Consider the following 16,815-nt stretch of genomic DNA (forward strand, 5'->3'; position numbering starts at 1 on the left):
CCCCTGCCCATCAGTGAGACCCATCAGCTGGAAAGGCCCCTGTGCTGGGCCTTCAAATACAGAGCAATAGCTCCAGCACCCGTATTTCATCAAGGGGAGAATATTATCGCACTGCTCGAAAAAGCCAGGTCCTGAAAGTGCCCGGGGGCAGCACGCGTTACTGTCTGCATTACCCGGTGACATATTGTAGGGCACGGTACCATGTCACACAGCTGCTGCTCTGAACACAATATCCTGTGATAGAGAAGCAGGGATCACTTGCAAGTCCTCGCTGAGTGTCTTGGCCTCGTGAAGCAGCAAACGCTGGCCTGGCTGTAGCTTTGGGCCTTATTCTCATTGACTCTAAGGCTGCTCTACATCACTCTGTGTAAACGGGCCTTAGAGTCAATGAGAATAAGATCCCCTCTTCCATTCCCATTCTCACATACACCGTGGAGCCCACAGAAACCAACAGGAGCTTATAGGATCCAATTTTGCCACCCATACTCACTTGAGTAGCACTTGATCCCACCAGTAGCACCATTGACTTTTGGGAGCTAATGATCAAAGAGCTACTCAGCGCAAGGATTGCGGAATCCGCCTCTACGTTTTAAATAGCTATAGCCCAATCCACATGGCAAAACAAATCTAATGAGATGGACACACTCTTGCAGCTCTTAGGTGAGGGGCAGAAGCTCAAAGGAAAGCAATCTGTCATGAGCCAATGTGGCATTCAGAGGGCACATTCAGCAAAGATTTCCCAGTGTAGGGCAGTAAATGTTTAGGCATCTTTGAAGGACTTTAGGGAGAGTTTAAATGACTTGCCCCAAATTACACAGTCAGGCTATGGTAGCGCTGGGACTGGAACCCTCTGACTCCCAAGTGTGTTCTAACCACTAGGCCATACTTTTTCCCTTTGCATGCCACAGCCTCGCCCTCTTCCCATGAAATCCGTTCCTTCTGCTTTAATGCATGGGACACCTTCCCTCAAGCGCTATGAACTAACCTAGGCATGGGACACATTTGTGCTCATCTATCATTGTTGACCTGTGTTGTGTTGCACACAACCCTAGACAAAGCACGGACTCTGGGTAAGAGCAAAGCATAGCACAGGGCAGGATTTGTTATCACAGCAGCTACACCGAGGCATCTCATGCCTACCGTGAAACAACTTCTCTGCACCCCTGCCCTAGTCCTTGGCTCTCTGCATATATACTGGCAGATGGAGGTACCACAGCGGGCCAGGCCGCAGGGCCAGGGGTTGAGGTGTGGATACATACCCACCGGAGACTAGTCTCAGATGGCCAGATTTGGTTCACTTGTGTCCCAAGCCAGAAGTGAAGCAAATTGAATTTAACAGTAGAAACCGCCCGGATTGGTGGATCCAACTTTCCAAGACAGGCTCCTAGACAGAGCCTCCACATCCTGTATGCGAATGCAGGACATCAGAGGCCTGATACTGGTGTGGATCCTCTGCAGCTCCCATGGGCTTCAGCTAGAGCTGAGCGACTCGGCCGTTCTAGCAGTCAGGCCCTCGGCATTGTCTGTATTCAGAGCTGCAGCACTTTCATGATCTTAAACTGCCTTAGTTAAGCTGGGGCACGCCCCTGGATGGACACTCTGACATTGATTTTAAACCAGGCTTATCCAGAGTGTCCACACAGGCTTTTGTACTGATTGTAACAAAATAGGTTTTTAACTGATTTAAATCTAAATGGGTGGGTGGAACTTAGCATATAAACAGGGCTCAAAGTGTAGGGATGGCACCAACCCCTCACCCCCCTCCAAAAAAAAACCTGTCTGAAGTTCTGCTCTAGCTAGGAACCCCTTGTCTACTGTTAGCCACTCTCTCCACTGCTGTGTATGGCAAGGACAGCTGAGCTGAAATTAAGTGATGCAGTGTCAGACTCCGTCTAGCCTCCCTGAGCCTGTGATTGATTTCCCCCTCTGCCGGTGAATTGTAACGTCCATCCAAGTGAAGGTACCATCAAGGATCACACTGAAGAGTGTGGATGTACCTGGGAATGTCTGGCAGGCTTTCTCTCTCCACAGATCAAGCCCATCTGTCTATGCGGCGCGGTTTGCTTGGCTGCAGCGATCCCGGAGGCTGCTGACATGTTGAGCTCCTCTAGCAGTTGTCATCTGTGTTTATACTTTTACTCCTCCATGATAGAGCAAAGGAGGCCACAGCACGTCACAGCTGAAGGAATAGAGCTACTTGAATCTCCACGGTCCCTGCTGCGAAAGCCCATCAGGGAGCCAGCGTGGGCAGAACCGTGTGTGCAAAAGGAGAGAGGCAGGCTGACGCCCTAATAAAGATAAAAGGCTTCAATAAACCCACAATCCCAGGGTAATGGGCCTGGCTTTTAGAAGGTAGCTGCACACCACGGTGGAGGAGAGCGGGAAGGCATTAATCAGGATCAATGCTCTGCCATTTCATGCAGGAGCTAAAGCTCTCAGCCTGCACGGACATTTAGAAACTGCTACTTCGGTGGAACTCCGTGCCGCCCCCCACCCCCCCATCGCCATGGGATGACAGATGCTTCTCCTTCAAGGTGCAGCAGCTTATTGGGCATCCCAAGGAGTGAAGGCAGAGGAGGGACTGGAGATACAAGGGGGCAATTAATTGACAGGCTCCCCATGTTGCTCACTGCAGGATGGATATAGAGTAGGGTACTAATGGGCTGGCGGGACCCACCCACTAGTGCGGAAAAATATTACTGATCAGTGTCAGGCTCCAGCTGGACCATTAACCCCAAACCAAGAGATGTTCATGCAGTCAGGTAGCTGCCTGTGAACTGTCCCCTGCTGGGTCTAGCGGGAGCCCTTCCCATAGGCATCTGTCAGACTCGATCATTTCCCACATGCGTCTCCTGTCTGGCTGGCCCAGTCCTATAGCACCCAGCACCATAGCAACTCACACTGCAATAGCGTGCTAGTCTCTTTCGGGGAGTTTTGACTTATTCGTTATTGGCCTTTGGAGATCAGCCGGGTCACCCACACCACTTGGGTTGGATTTGTGTTTTCAATATCTAAAACAGACATAAGGCTGCTTGATTCAGCTGGTCTGTCTCTTCCTCCAGCATTAGCACTGAACTGTCTGCCCCCATGTGATCTGTTTTCCTGGCCACTCTTTTGCTATGAGTGTCAGGGTTGTGCAAAATATTTGAGCCTCAGCTTCAAAAGCACTGAAATTTTGCAGTTAGTTTTTCATAAAATTGGTCATCTCTCTCTCTCTCACACACACACACACACACACACACACACACACTCTCACTCACACACACACACACACACAATATCACCAAATAGTTCTGAAGTTTCATGCTTTTTTTGCTCCAATTTAGGAATGTATTTTAATGCCCATGGGTCACTTGCATGCTAAAGTGCTCCTATTTCAAGTGTTTTGTTCTGCCAAAGATACTACCGTAGGAAAAGCCATAGCAAATGTCACATTTGGATGACAAAAATTCAAATTTGGGGCTGTGAAATGGCTGGTATTAGATATTTTTAATTATGAAATGGAATGAACCTTGGCTAGCTTTGAATTATAGTTTTCCCCACCTGACTGGCTCCACCTACTGGTAGGATGGGGACATTGAAAGTGCGGTTTAAACATTCTGGGTTAGAAGTACTTTACCAAAGGCGGGTCTCTAAATGGGCCGGGGTAAAGGGTTGCGTGCTGGACATTTTGTATCCGTGGAAGGCCTTGGTGAAATCAGTTGCTGGCTGTATGCAGGCTACTGTGGTGCAAACAGGTGACCCAAGACCCACTGGCCTGCTGTGGCTACGTAATGAGCACTGGTTTCTGTAGAGAGGTTGGTTGATAGATTGTTTGTGCATCAGAGAAAAAAATGCCAAATAGAAATGGAGAAACTCCCATGCCAACCAGCCACAGCTCCGTCTGCTAGCCAGCTAACAGGTTCTGCTCGCTGTGCTGCTAAGGCGTGCAAGCGACTAGGGTTAGCAATGACTTAGGAGGTGGTGATGTTACTCCTGGTGTGTTTGGAGGCTGGAAATGTTGCGGGGGAAGGGGAAGAAGGATGGTGGGCCATTCCGCCCACCCTGATACATGACCTGTGGGGGATAGGCGTAAGCAAAGAACAAGGACCAAGGCAGGCAGGCAGAGGGCACCAAGCAGCTCTGGATGTTCTGTAACCTGGGCAGGAGTCTAGGGTCAGAAATATAAAACCAACCGAGCCTGTAAGGTGCTGAGTGCCCTCAGTTCCCAGTGAAGGTAAATGGCGTTGAAAGAAACAAGCACCGCACGGAAGTGCTCAGCACCTTTCAGGATCAGACCCCCAATGTGGCTTAAACCCCAGTAACCCAACCCTCCCTGACTTGGACTAACCCCACCTCTCTAGCCACAGGAGATGAGGCAGGTGGCCAGTTCTATAGTGCTGAGCCCGGCGTCGCTCCGATTATAGTACCTTGGGCATGTAATCAGGTCAGATGGGTTTGGCTGTTCATGACGCTCCCAGCACGGGAGGGAAAAGTCCACTGTGCAAATGAGGCTTCCCATTAAGTTACACTCAAAGGGCCTGAGGTCGGGCTGCTCCTTGTACCACAGGGCAGTTTTCTGCTGCTGCCAGAGCAGGGCGGTCCAGCAACGTACTCACAGGGGACTCTGTGCCCAGCTTTACGGCCAGTCTGCTGTGTAACTCTGGGCACCTCTCTGTGCTTCCATTTTCCCTCCCACCTTTTGTCCGTCTTGTCTCGGAGCCTGCAAGCTCCCCAGGACAGGGGTTGTCTCATGCTATGCGTCTGAATGGTACCTGGCAGAGCGGGTCCCCGGCTGTGGTTGGGGCACATCTGTAATACAGAGCATAATAACTGCAGGGAGGGTGGCTTGTTTCAAATCCATCGGAGCTTGCTCTTGCTTTGAACCCAACTCCCGGAGCACTGCATTCCTCTCCGACCCTCTGGCTGCCTGGTGCCTGCTGCTAACATCCGAATGGAATCCTGACTGCCCTACATGAAACTGCCCAGTGCATTACTTGGTTATGCGAACAGCTGTGCCATCTCCTTGTTGTGAGCGATCCACGCTATGCCACCCACGGTGCCGGGAAGGCTGCAGTCAACTGGATCTATTTATTCCCCATTTTCCCTTGAACGGCTGTGTGACTGAAGCACGATCTCTGACGGTTGGCTGTGTGGTGTTTTCTCCTTGATTTTGTTTCTGAGGAGAAGAGGAGAAGTCTTGTGATAATCCTCTCCAGTAAGATTAAGCTTTCATGTAAAATTGAACCTGCTTTTACATCACAGAGATGAAAGACTAACAGACCATCACAAAAAAAAAAATTAAATTGACATCTCCAGAGCTCAATCCAAAGGGATTACCAGCCAGTTTAGTGCTTTAGAGGCTATCCAGTGTTCATCAGAAGAGACTGGTTGAAATTAAGTCAGCCTTTGATGGGATTGGAGGATAATTATTTCCATCAATAATTACTCCCAAGCCCAGAGGAAATATTGCATAGCTTGTTCCAAGACAGTAGTCCTTGGCTGCCTCAAGGCCAAGTAAGAATTAACCCCTGGAAACAAAACAAAACCAAACCCCATTAGTCTCAACCGGAGCTTCGGTACTAAGATTCCTGCTCCCCGTGACCTGAGAAAAGACGCTCCAGACCCCTCACAGTACAGCAGCTGAGCTATGTATCGTCATGCCAACTGGAGACCCTTTTGTACTGACAATGCACTAAAGAACAGTTCCTGCACAATGATGGGCCGAGACGCCTGGTTCAAGCCCACTTCCTTGGTTCGCATAAGCCTCGTGTACAAATGGACCCTGCCAGATGCATGTTTGGGGACATGCAAAACTATCAGTAAGTTCTCCCACATACTGTCAATTAACTAATCCATCCAGAGAGGGTTTCCACAGGTCACGAATTATGGAAAATTGGTAATTGATCCTAATGATTGAGCCTCAAAGGCAGGCAGCATGTTTTTAAAAGGGGCTCAGGAAAGGTCATAAGCTATTTATTTTGAGCAAATTTAGCAATTATCCCTGTATCTTCACTGGTAGTTGATGTTGAGGCTGGGAAGAGACCTAGAGCTTTATTGCAAGTAGGTGAGTAGATCTGAAGGCCAGCCAGGACAATGTGATCATCCTATATAACACAAGCCAGAGAATTTCACCGTTACCCCTGTATTGGACCCAGGAACTTGTCTTTGGCTAAACATACCTTCCATAAAGGCATCCAGGTTTGATCTGAAAGAGATGGAGAAAATCACCGCTTCCCTTGGCAGTTTGCTCCAGTGGTTCATCACCCTCCCTGTTAAAAATGTGTTTCTAGTTTGAATTTGTCTGGCTTTAACTTCCAGCCATTGGTTCTTGCTCTGCCTTTCTCCACTAGGTTAAAGAGCCCTTTAGTACCTGGGATTTTCTCTCTGTGAAGGTACTTACTCACCTTGATCAAGTCACCTCCTGATCTTCTTTTGACAAGCTGAACATAATGCTACCGTTACCATACAACATGGAGCCAGGAGTGCTGACCCAGCCCCATGCAGGGTGTGCACATCACCCAGCTTGGCTCTTTCCATCAGAGGTCATTCCAGGAGAGCACAGAGGTTTCGTCTAGGTTCTTCTCCTTCCCAGTGTCATTTCTCAGCACAGTCAGGCTCTTCTCCCCCCAGAGAAGGAGTTCTGAAAACCTGGGGACAGACCCTGTTCGAGAGACCCTGAGATCAGGATCAGCCCTAATATGGACAGCAGACTATCTCATCTCATCTACTGTGGGGCTCCTGCACCTTCCTCTGAGGCATCTGGTGCTAGCTGCTGTCAGAGAGAGGACACTGGACTAGATGGGCTCTATGTCTGCCCCAGTTCAGCAAGTCCTATGTTCCCTGATATTATAATCCATTAAACACCATCAATGTGCACTACCCAGCGCGTGCGCGCTCTCTCTCTCTCTCTCTCTCTCTCTCTCTATATATATAGATATAGATATAGATATAGATATAGATATATAGGCTCCCCTTCCCTTGTATATTTAAAGATTAGGGAGATCGTTGGGCTGGCTGAAAGTTGGTGATTAGTTTCCAGGTGAATTTGTAAAAAAAAAATTTTCTTTAACTGGATACTTTTAAAAAAAAATTCATTGAATCAAAATGGAAACTGTGAGGTTTTCTCCCCGCTGAACTTTTCTCCCTAAGGAAAGAAGGAAGAAAAAGAGTTGGGGGAGGACACCTCCCCCCCCCCCAAAAAAGGCCAGAAAATGTTTCATATCAAATTAGAATGATTGGATATTTTGTTTCAATGAAGAATTGGGAAGAATTCAAATAATCTAAACGTTTCCCACAAAAACATTCAGATCATTTGTAAAGACACACTTTTTGGGTTGGAAAAAAGCCCTCGGATGAAAAGATTTCAGCTGGGTCTCATAGACAGGCAGGAAGGTCAGCCATCTATTGGACAGACGGACACGTTTTCAGGGCTTCCCTGCCACACACCCCTTCTTCCCATGATATCACCACTTAATGCTTGGGTGGCAGTGCCCTAAATTCTTCCTGGCCCTTTCATCCCCCTTCTCCTTCCCCTTTGTATCCTGCTTGGGGGGTTGTTGCTTTCAACTGGCCTTTTCGAGCCCTCCCCCATGTTGTGAAATGACACAGGCCTGTCAAACGTGCCGCTGGCAGTTGATCAATTTGACGCAGAGCAAACCCCTGAATTCTAAAAGCGTCTAGGAAAGGCTGACTTGGTTCAGTATATAGTTTTTGGGTTGCGTTCCAACACCGTGTGGGGTAGCGGCTGTCGGCAACTGAATTGTATTGCTCTGCTCTGTTCTTTACTTCCTTTTCTTCCCCTGTCTGGGACGAGTGTTGGAACTCCCAGCAAGTGCCAGGCTGGGAGCAGGGAACGAGCCAGCCTCTCCGCCTCCTCCCACTCTGCCTCTATCCTGCTGGAGGCATTGATTTGATTTAGAGGCCTTGTCCTCACAGCTTCCAAACCAACTCTCTGCTGAAGGCAGCAAGTAAGAGAGCGCGTGGGAGGGAGGGGCTGGATTTTTAAAGGGACAGCACCAGTACATCAAACCCCAAGTGTGCACAACTCATGAATCTGAGCCCCCCAAATCACGAGACTGGTGTCCAAATAACAATTTTTTTAAAAATGGTTCTTTTCCTTGGGCCTCTGTTTGCTGAGCCTTTAGGGAACACTTAGGTCCTGTTTTCCAGCATTGCTCTGCAGCTACGAAGACTAGAAACTTCTTTTTTTAAAATGAAAACTAAGCTTCTTACCTGATCACATGCCTCCGGGAGCTGGGGCTTTAAGGAAAACACCATGAGACTCATGATAAAATCACAAGGGTTGGCAGCAGTGTGTGCTGATGTCAGACTTCAGCTAGCTCTGTGAGTCAAGGAAGGGTAGGGCTGTGTGTGTGATATACCCCCTGCCCCCATTCTCATGTCCCCTCCATGTGCGACACCCTGGGCTGTCTTTTCCTTGGTGGGGAATGCCCTACCGGTCAGACTACCAGACGTGGATGGGAACAGCAAATTCTCATTTTCCCCTCCTTCATGTGCTCTGGTGGGGCCGGGGGGCAAACAGCCCATGGGCTCTAGTGACTCGGGTGTATTGTAAGATCATTCCGCAGTGCATTGCACTTACAACTCCTCCTTCCTCCTGCTCCATCATCTTCCATGTAAATCCCCGCTCAGCCACACCAATCCCTGCAGATCCATTGCCCCTCCAGGAGCAGGAACACACAGGAGCAGCAGGGGCTATTGCAAGTGGCTCCCTTCCAAAGCCCTGGCGGGATGTTGCCTTCCCTCCAGCTTCTACAGAACTGCCTCCCCTCCACACGCCTGAGATAGCGAGATGGGGGTGGTCCCAGAGGGGGTGGGGCAGGAGGTAGCTCTCACTGCCTGTAACTATTTCTAGGCCTCAGAAATTCAACCCCTCTAGTCTGATGGGGTGCTGGTATAAGGCCTGGTGCAAACCCCACTGAAGTCAAGGTGAGTCTTTCCATTGACTGCAATGGGCATTCGGGGTCAGTAATGTGCGATGGGAGGCTAGTGTCTCTGAGAGCTGTTCCACATCCCCATCACCCCGCTGCTCACCCCGCCCTGAGCCATAGCAGCCAGGCCAGTATGGCGTGAGAGGACCATCAGCATTGCTCCCATCCCATTGCAGAGCCGCCCTTTTACCACCGCACTCCCCTATAGCCAAACTTCCTGTCGACTTCCCCAGTCACATCCCCCAGATCCAGATCCAGGTCAGGATGGAAAGTTTATAAGCTGGTTTTATTTATTTGAGTAACGCTGCAGGTGACACCAAGGAAACAGAGTTTATGGCGACCCTTCCCGCTGTGGCTTACTGCTCTCTCTCTTCTTCTTTCCAGGCTTTGAAATAAACATCTTACGGGCCTGAAAACATATTGTCTTTCCTTAGGAGTGTTGCTGTTTGGGGGATGACAGAAACCCCTTGTACTCCCCCAAACCAAACCCGGCTGCTTTTTATGGCCCTGAGTCTGACACGGCTTCACTGCTCTCACTCTGGTTTTCATCCGTCTGGGCCCTGGCTGTCCCTGCAGACACAGGCTGCATCTGCCCTCTGCTCCCACAGGTTAACTGAGAGCAGTGTGTTTGGTTCACAAGGAGCTCAGTGGCTTTGGATCTCAAATCTCCGTGCCCCATTTGCTAGGGTTGAAACCAACCACTGAGTTTCATACAGGTTCCAGCCCAGACCAGTCAGAGGCCAGGTTCCCCTGAAACTCAGCCTGAAATCACCCAGGGTCACCCACCTGCCCCCATTCTGGGGTCTTTAACAAAATACAAAACCAAGTAAAAGCGGCAAGAGCCCTGTGGCACTTTGTAGACTAACAGATGCACTGGAGCATGAGCTTCCGGCAAAGTGGGGATTCACCCACGAAAGCTCAAGCTCCAATACGTCGGTTAGCCCATAAGGTGCCACAGGACTCTTTGCTGCTTTTACCGATCCAGACTAACGTGGCTACCCCTCTGAGGCTTAAAACCAAGTAAGTTTCACCTAATCCATCACTTAAGTTTCAGCTAGTGCGGAGCTGATCACAAAGTCCTGTTTCAGTGTAGGTCCTACCTACACGTGGGCTTTAAAAGTTCTTGGTAACCAAATAGTAGTTCTTTTGGTTTGGGGTTTAGACTGCAAAAGACTTTCTCTGCCAGCTGGTGAGAACTTCACAGCCAGCTGCATTTTTTAATGGAAACTACAGCAACTGACGGTGTGTCCTTTTAGGATGCTCTCTGTAGATGCCAGTTGGGATAGATTTGAAAGACTCCGTTTTTGGCAGCATTGATAAAGTACCATCACCTCCGCCATTCTTCTTGATTCCACTCCACTCCTCCTATGCATACATTTTAACGACACGCTCGCATGTGTGCCATGTTCTGAGTTTAGCCGTGGTTCAGTGGGGTCAAAATAAATCTGGGAGCGTAAAGACTGGCTGTGACTCCATTTGCTAACGCAGTGGTGAGGAGCTGTCTGCTCACAAAGCAACGCAGCTCAGGAGCGAGGCGGGGGTGGGAAGGAAAAGCCATGGCCTATGGTCAGTTATGGTTTGTGTCAAATGTAAATTGTAAATTCCAGGTTGCTGGCAGGCCCTAAGAACTGTCTGACTGTGTCTTGTCTGAATCCAAGATGTAAAGATTTCATTAAGGATCCAGGACACGCAGGAGCTATTTAAATTAACGCAGTAGAATATTTGCTTTTTCCTTTGTTTTGTTTCTTATCTGGCGGGGACGTGGCAAGCCATGTTCCCTGCTCTTGCCCACCTACGGCCCAAGCAGCAGCCACCTCTTTTGATTAAGCAGGTATTAGAAACATTGAATCGCCCAAGCCAATTGGGAGAGCAATGAGCTGTGGGTCATCTACTCACCCTTGATTTTTACTGGCATCCTGCTGCCTGGGGCAGCTTCCTGCCCTGGATTAGAAGAATGGTTGTTCTTTGAACGCCTGATGGCGAAGAACGGTGCATCAGTTTACAGCAGGTTAACTTGCATGTAAACAGACCAGGGGCTGAGTTTTTTCTATGTGCAGCTTGGTTACATGCAGAAGAACTTCCTCTTGTTTGGTTACAATATCTATTGTCCTGAAGTACTAGGAATTGGGAGTAGAAGACATGTAAATATCTCATCAACTGATCATTCTTTCTGTAATAATTAATGCCACCCATGGGGTGCTATCTTGAAAGCCCCAGTGCTGAAATCTCCTGATTCTTATTGTGCAGGGATGGCATTGCACAGTGGCCGTGCAAGCTTCCCTAAACTGTGTCTCATCTCCAGCTGGAGGTCCCATCTTTGCTTCCGTTGGCTGCTTGGTCCATCTGCTGACAGTCAGCCAGGCCACTGATCGTTGCCTACTGCAGTAATATGGCTTTGGTAATGCATCCATTATTCTTACGCATATTAGCCATTAACATCCGCCCTGCCCCCATGGTGTGAGACGCCGGACAGACACAGAAGAAGGGGCACAGTCTCGACAAGGTAGATGATCGATGTAAGAAAAATGTCAACAGGTGATTGGTTGCTGTCCTGCTGTGTGGAGTGGCTCCCAACCATGAGTGCCTGCCTCAGGGCAGGCTGTCAAAGACAGCACAGACACCCCAAACGGTGTGGTCTAGGATTCGATTTCACCAAGCCAGTAACAAATGGGAACTCCTGGATCACTGGAACAGTCTTACCGTGGAGTCTCAGGCCGTCCCCTTAGGCCATGTCTTTACTACTTTTGTCAGCAAAACTTATGCCGAATACCCCTGAGCGACACGAGTTTCAGTGGCATTATGTCAGTGGCAGAGCTTCTCCCACTGACATCGCCACTGCCCCTTGCTGGGGGTGGTTTAAGTATCTCGAGGGGAGAGAGTGGCTACACAAGAGATCTTACGGCGGTGCAGCTGCATCAGTTCAGCCTTGCCGCTGTAAGCTCTCTAGTGTAGACTGGAGAGTCTAAGGCCATGTCTATCTTGCCACCCAGACAAACTGGGCTTAGTGATAAATGGGCACTTGCACCAAAAATCACACCACATTCAGGCTGCTTCCAGTCGCAAGAGACCAGTCACTTACCTGCAGCTCAGTTGGGACACTGGATCTTACACCAAGGACAACAGCAGTAGCCAATCCTGTAATAAATTGTCTAGAGGTTTATTAACTAGGAAAACGGAATAAAAGAGTTATTTTCAGGTTAACGCAAGCAAACATACACACGCCAATGAGTTACCATCTAAATGCTCTAGCCTCTGTTTGCCAGAAGCTGGGAATGAGCGACAGGGGATGGATCACTTGATGTTTACCTGTTCTGTTCATTCCCTTTGGGGCACCTGGCACTGGCCACTGTCGGAAGACAGGATACTGGGCTAGATGGACCTTTGGTCTGACCCAGTAGGGCCATTCTTATGTTCTTAAATCCTAAGAGTGACAGAAGTGTAGTGATCTGTCAATTCCAAGTGTCTTTCAGGACAGACCCAGGAGGCAGCCCCCAGGGATCTCTGGCTTCAGTTTAGAGTCTCTGGCCATTCAGAGTTCGAACAGCCAAAAAGACGCAGTTTCTTCTTGTCAGGGATTTCATCCGTTCCCCCAGAGTTCAAGATGATGGGACAAGTTCACATGCATGTCTCCTCTTCATGGGTGGGCAGCGGGTGGGGGGTGGGGGTAGAACAATCAACAAAGTCTTTTGTCCTCTTATGTTCCCCAATGGTTTGTTTGGTGTCTATTGGCCTTCTTTTGTTGGGGAGGAGATAACACATGCTGTGGCAAACTGGTATTTCACACTGGGTAATGCTTTGCTCCTGACTAGGCGGTTTACAGTTCCAGAACTAACACTAACTATCACCTTCTAACCTATATATGTATATAAGTGAGAGTCACGTATGCAGCAGTTCTTAGAGTCTAAACAGTAAATGCAGTATTGTAAGACTAATACCTATTTGGAGCAAAGGTAACACACAGGTGACCTGGTCTGGTCTCCAGCTACGAGGCTGTCCGTTCTTAGCTCATGCCTACAGCCTGGGCAAGAGCTGGCATCTGGCCTGTCAGTGTCACGGTTACATTTTCTATTGTCACTGAATTGCCCCCAACCATCGCTCCACCCACCCCTCATCCCAGTGCCCCGGCCAGCCTGCTACACCACTGCCACCTCAAGGGCTGACCCAAAGCCCCTTGAAGCTGACAGGAAAGCTCATAACTTCAAGGAGACTTGGCTTCCTCTTGCACCCTGTCCAACCCCTCCAGGAATATGTGCCTGCAAGACATCTCTGCAGAAAAAGAGCGGCCCCTTCCTGGAAGGTTAAACGGAAGCTTTTGCCTGGAATGAGGAGTTGACGCTGATGGCATTTTAGGAAAATCAGTCCATCACTGGTGCTCATGGTAGGACCACAGCCTGGACTCTCCCTTGCCTACCCCCTTCCCTTGCTACTTGTGTCCTGCTTCATTCAGGGAGTCTCTTTGGGTCTGTCAGGGCCGGGGGGCTGTGCTGGCCACACTGCTGCCCTCAGACATGCCAGCTGGGTAGGGAAGGGGGGTTCCAGCCAAGCCGCACAAGGGCAGTGCCAGCCTTCGGAGTGGGAACACGGATAGTGCAGTACGGCAGGTTGGCCAGCAGAGCTCGGAGCCAGGAGCAACTGGAGTGAGAGTGCACAGCCTGCCTGCTGGGATCACTCTCCATATTGCTGAGGGGTTTGGTGCCTACTGCATTAGAGAGTGTTGTTGTTCGGACCTGCTTTTCCCTTCTCCTGCCGGCTGTTTTCCTTCCTGTTTTACCTGTTAAATGAGCCATCTCCAGGCTGCAGTCTCCCAGCCTCGGTCTCTCAATGCTTGTGGCAGCTCTGACGGGAAAGCAGATGGAAACAGGTCGGCGTCGCGCTGGAGCCAGACTTCAGACAAGTGTTTTCTCGAGTCTCGTTTGAACGTTGGTTGTTTCCTGTGACACACAAGGGACTGGGAACGGAATTCTCTCCACCTAAGCCTCACGTGGCTTGAATGGGAGGTGACGGTGTCCTGAGAGCTGTGTGTAATCCCAGAGCCATCGCCTCCCGTTCTGCTCGCTGTTATTTCTCACATCCAGAGCTTTAGGTGGGCCGGGTGGAAGCTCCCTCTGAAGGGCGGGTAGCTGGGGAGCCATCTCCAGGCTGGGGATGGGCTTCCCAGTAGTTCCTACTGCTTCTACTACAGCAGCTCCTTGGTGGCTGGTGCCCTGTCCCGCCCACCCAGCTCGGTGGCTGGTGCCCTGTCCCGTCCCCACCCCACCCTGGTGGCTGACACTCATACTCCTGGCTCCAGTGTCTCCATCAGGATCCACAGTGGCTGAAAGGTTGGACCACGATGGGCTGGGGAATCCATCCTGCGTCTTGGTAGCTGGTCTGATGTTATGTGCCGCCATGGCTGCTCATCCCCTCCGGTTCTGGTTCTCTCCTCTGTGAGATACCATGGGGGTGAAAAACAAGTGGGGGGACAGAACCCTAGATCTACCTCTCACCAGTATGTCCATTGCAGGGGCGCTAGCCCCCTCCACCACCCGGTTCCGCCACCCCAGGCTCTACCTGTGTATGAATCTGTACCAAACACCAGTCCACCCAGAGCCCATATCCGCCTCTTTCCCACAGGGCTCTCCTTCTACCCACCTTGCTGACAGAGCTTGGGAGCAGAGGCCTCCCCTTCCGGCCTGAAAGCCAGTGGATGACTCTTGGCAACTCTCTTCATCTCTCTGGGCCGCCGTTTCCCATCTGTTAAATGGGAAACTTCCTTCCTTTCGCCCACCCTCTGCTTCACCATTTCGACTGTAAATCCTTTGGGGTAGGGACTGTCTCACTGTTTGTTTGCACAGCGCCTAGCACCGGGGGGCTCTGGTCTCGGGTGGAGCATCTGAGCACGAGCGTAACACACACATTAACGGCTGTAGTCCTTCAGACAAGGTGACCTCCCTGGAGAACGGCCCCTCATTGCTCTGTTTCTCTGATCTGTTGCCCAGCACTGAGACGCCGAGCTGCCTGTCATGCCCAACGGAGGAGAGACGCTTGGAAAAGCCGAAAGGAAACACAGCTCAGGAGGCCTCCAGCACCAATGGCTGTGTGAAAGGAAAGGACAGCAGACAGTACGCCCACCACAGATCCCGCAGGTAAGAGCCCAGCCGCTGAGGCCCTTCCTGGGAGCAGTGGCTAATGCAGTGGGGTGAGGTTTTGTGGGAGGGGTGTACTAGCCATCTTCCTAACCCCCCTGCCGGACCCCTGCAAGTTTGTCCCTGCAGGGAGTCCCACTCTGCCGCAGTCTCCATTGAATGGCCTGTGAGAGCCTACGACAGTCGAGTCGCTCCATTAACTCATCCAGCAGAGCTCCCCCCGGCAACCCCGGTAACCTGGCGTTCCTACCCCACTGTGATAGCGATGGCATCGCACCTGCTTCTGAGGTGTAGGCACTTATTGGCTCCGTTCCACGAATGCATACAGGCCCTCCACCCCCAGGAGCTTCAGTCTTCCCCTTGCGGCAGCAGGGTTTCTGCCGTGCCACCTACACTCACTACACTGCCCCTCCGCCCCCCAGACGCTGCGGCAGCCACCGGCCCTCTCTTCCCAAAATGGCTGCCTGCAGCGGGCGCTTGAGTGAACGTGCATCCAAGCAGTGGATGGCCACCATTTCAAACTGGTCTTGGAATAGGGTGACCACCCCCAGGGGGCTGGCCTGAGCCGTCCCTGCCTCCCACCCACACAGGGCTGGGCTCAGCTTCCCCATCCCAGTGCCCGCGTCTGGCCCCAGCCTCCCCACCGTGTCCTCCACATGCAGGGCGGCCCAAGGCCACACTTGCCAGCCCATGCGTGGGGGCCCCTGAGGCCTCCCTCTCCCTGCTGCGTGTGGGGCTGGCCAGCTGGCCTGAGATGCTCTCCCTAGACCTCCCTCCAGCACGGGGCTGGCATTGCCACTTGTTACCGGCCTTTCCCCAACGTTCCTCCATGCCCCGCTAGGAGTCCCACCCCGCTTTTTTAGCAAAACTGCATTTGTCCACACAAATGCACAGTTTTCCCCAAAAAGTCAGGACAGCCGGGACAGGGGACTGTCCCGGCCAAAACGGGACATATGGTCACCTTAGCTTAGAGGGGGTTTGAAGGCAGGCCACCTGCCAGCATCCCAGTACTCTGCTGTGGGTGATGGAGGTGCTAGCAGTTGAGACCTACCATAAGAGATTCCCTTCTGCCCTTGCCTAAATCACAGACCAACAGCACAGGGCTTGTTAGGGCAGAGGTTCATTATCAATTCTTCCTTAACTTGTGGTAGCTTGAAAGGGGAAAAATTAATCAAAAGTTTATAAATGACGTGAACAGCCTTTCCATGCCCTGCCTGTTAAATTATCTCTGGGATTAGAGCCAATCCGTTTGGTTAAAGCTGCTAGAGACACAGAGAGAGAGAGAGAGAAAGCACATTTCATATCTTCAGATTTCAAGCTAACTAGCGCAATAATCTAAAGTGTATTTTTAATTAGACTTTGATGACAATCAGAGAGAAACAATTCAAGTCAGATGAACTCAGGGAGAAAGTTTCTACATCAAAGACAAAGTAAATTATCTGCAGAAACCAGGAAGGGCTCTACAAGAATCTGCATGGGGCTGAGGGGTGAAGGCTAAAGGTTCATTCTTCTGTTGCCCCCTGAGCCATGGAGGTACCGGAACTGAAAAACTGGATTTGCTGTCAAGAGGCCGTGGAAAGGGGTGAGAACCAAATAGCTGTATTTTCAGAGGTGCTGAGAAATCACAGCTCCCACTGAAATAAATTAGGTCATGAATATACATGAAAGATCATGGAAGCAGATCAGATGAATGTTTAATTATTAAAACTAGTGATCAATGTGATCTAGTGATAATGTGACTAGTGATCAATAGTGAT

At 50.4% G+C, this 16,815-nt stretch overlaps 1 protein-coding gene across 2 annotated transcripts in view; it reads left to right on the forward strand.

The window, feature by feature from the left end:
* The window catches only part of SRRM4 (serine/arginine repetitive matrix 4), a 141,777-nt gene that overhangs the window by 80,590 nt on the left and 44,372 nt on the right, over positions 1-16,815 (forward strand). For both annotated transcript variants that reach the window (XM_084648726.1, XM_084648727.1), the window contains exon 2: positions 14,912-15,058. In XM_084648726.1, coding sequence (XP_084504852.1) covers positions 14,912-15,058 — 147 coding nt within the window. The remainder of the gene's footprint in view (positions 1-14,911; positions 15,059-16,815) is intronic.

Source organism: Lepidochelys olivacea (assembly GCF_965140295.1).
Source record: "Lepidochelys olivacea isolate rLepOli2 genome assembly, chromosome: 15".
Taxonomy (NCBI): Eukaryota; Metazoa; Chordata; order Testudines; family Cheloniidae; genus Lepidochelys; species Lepidochelys olivacea.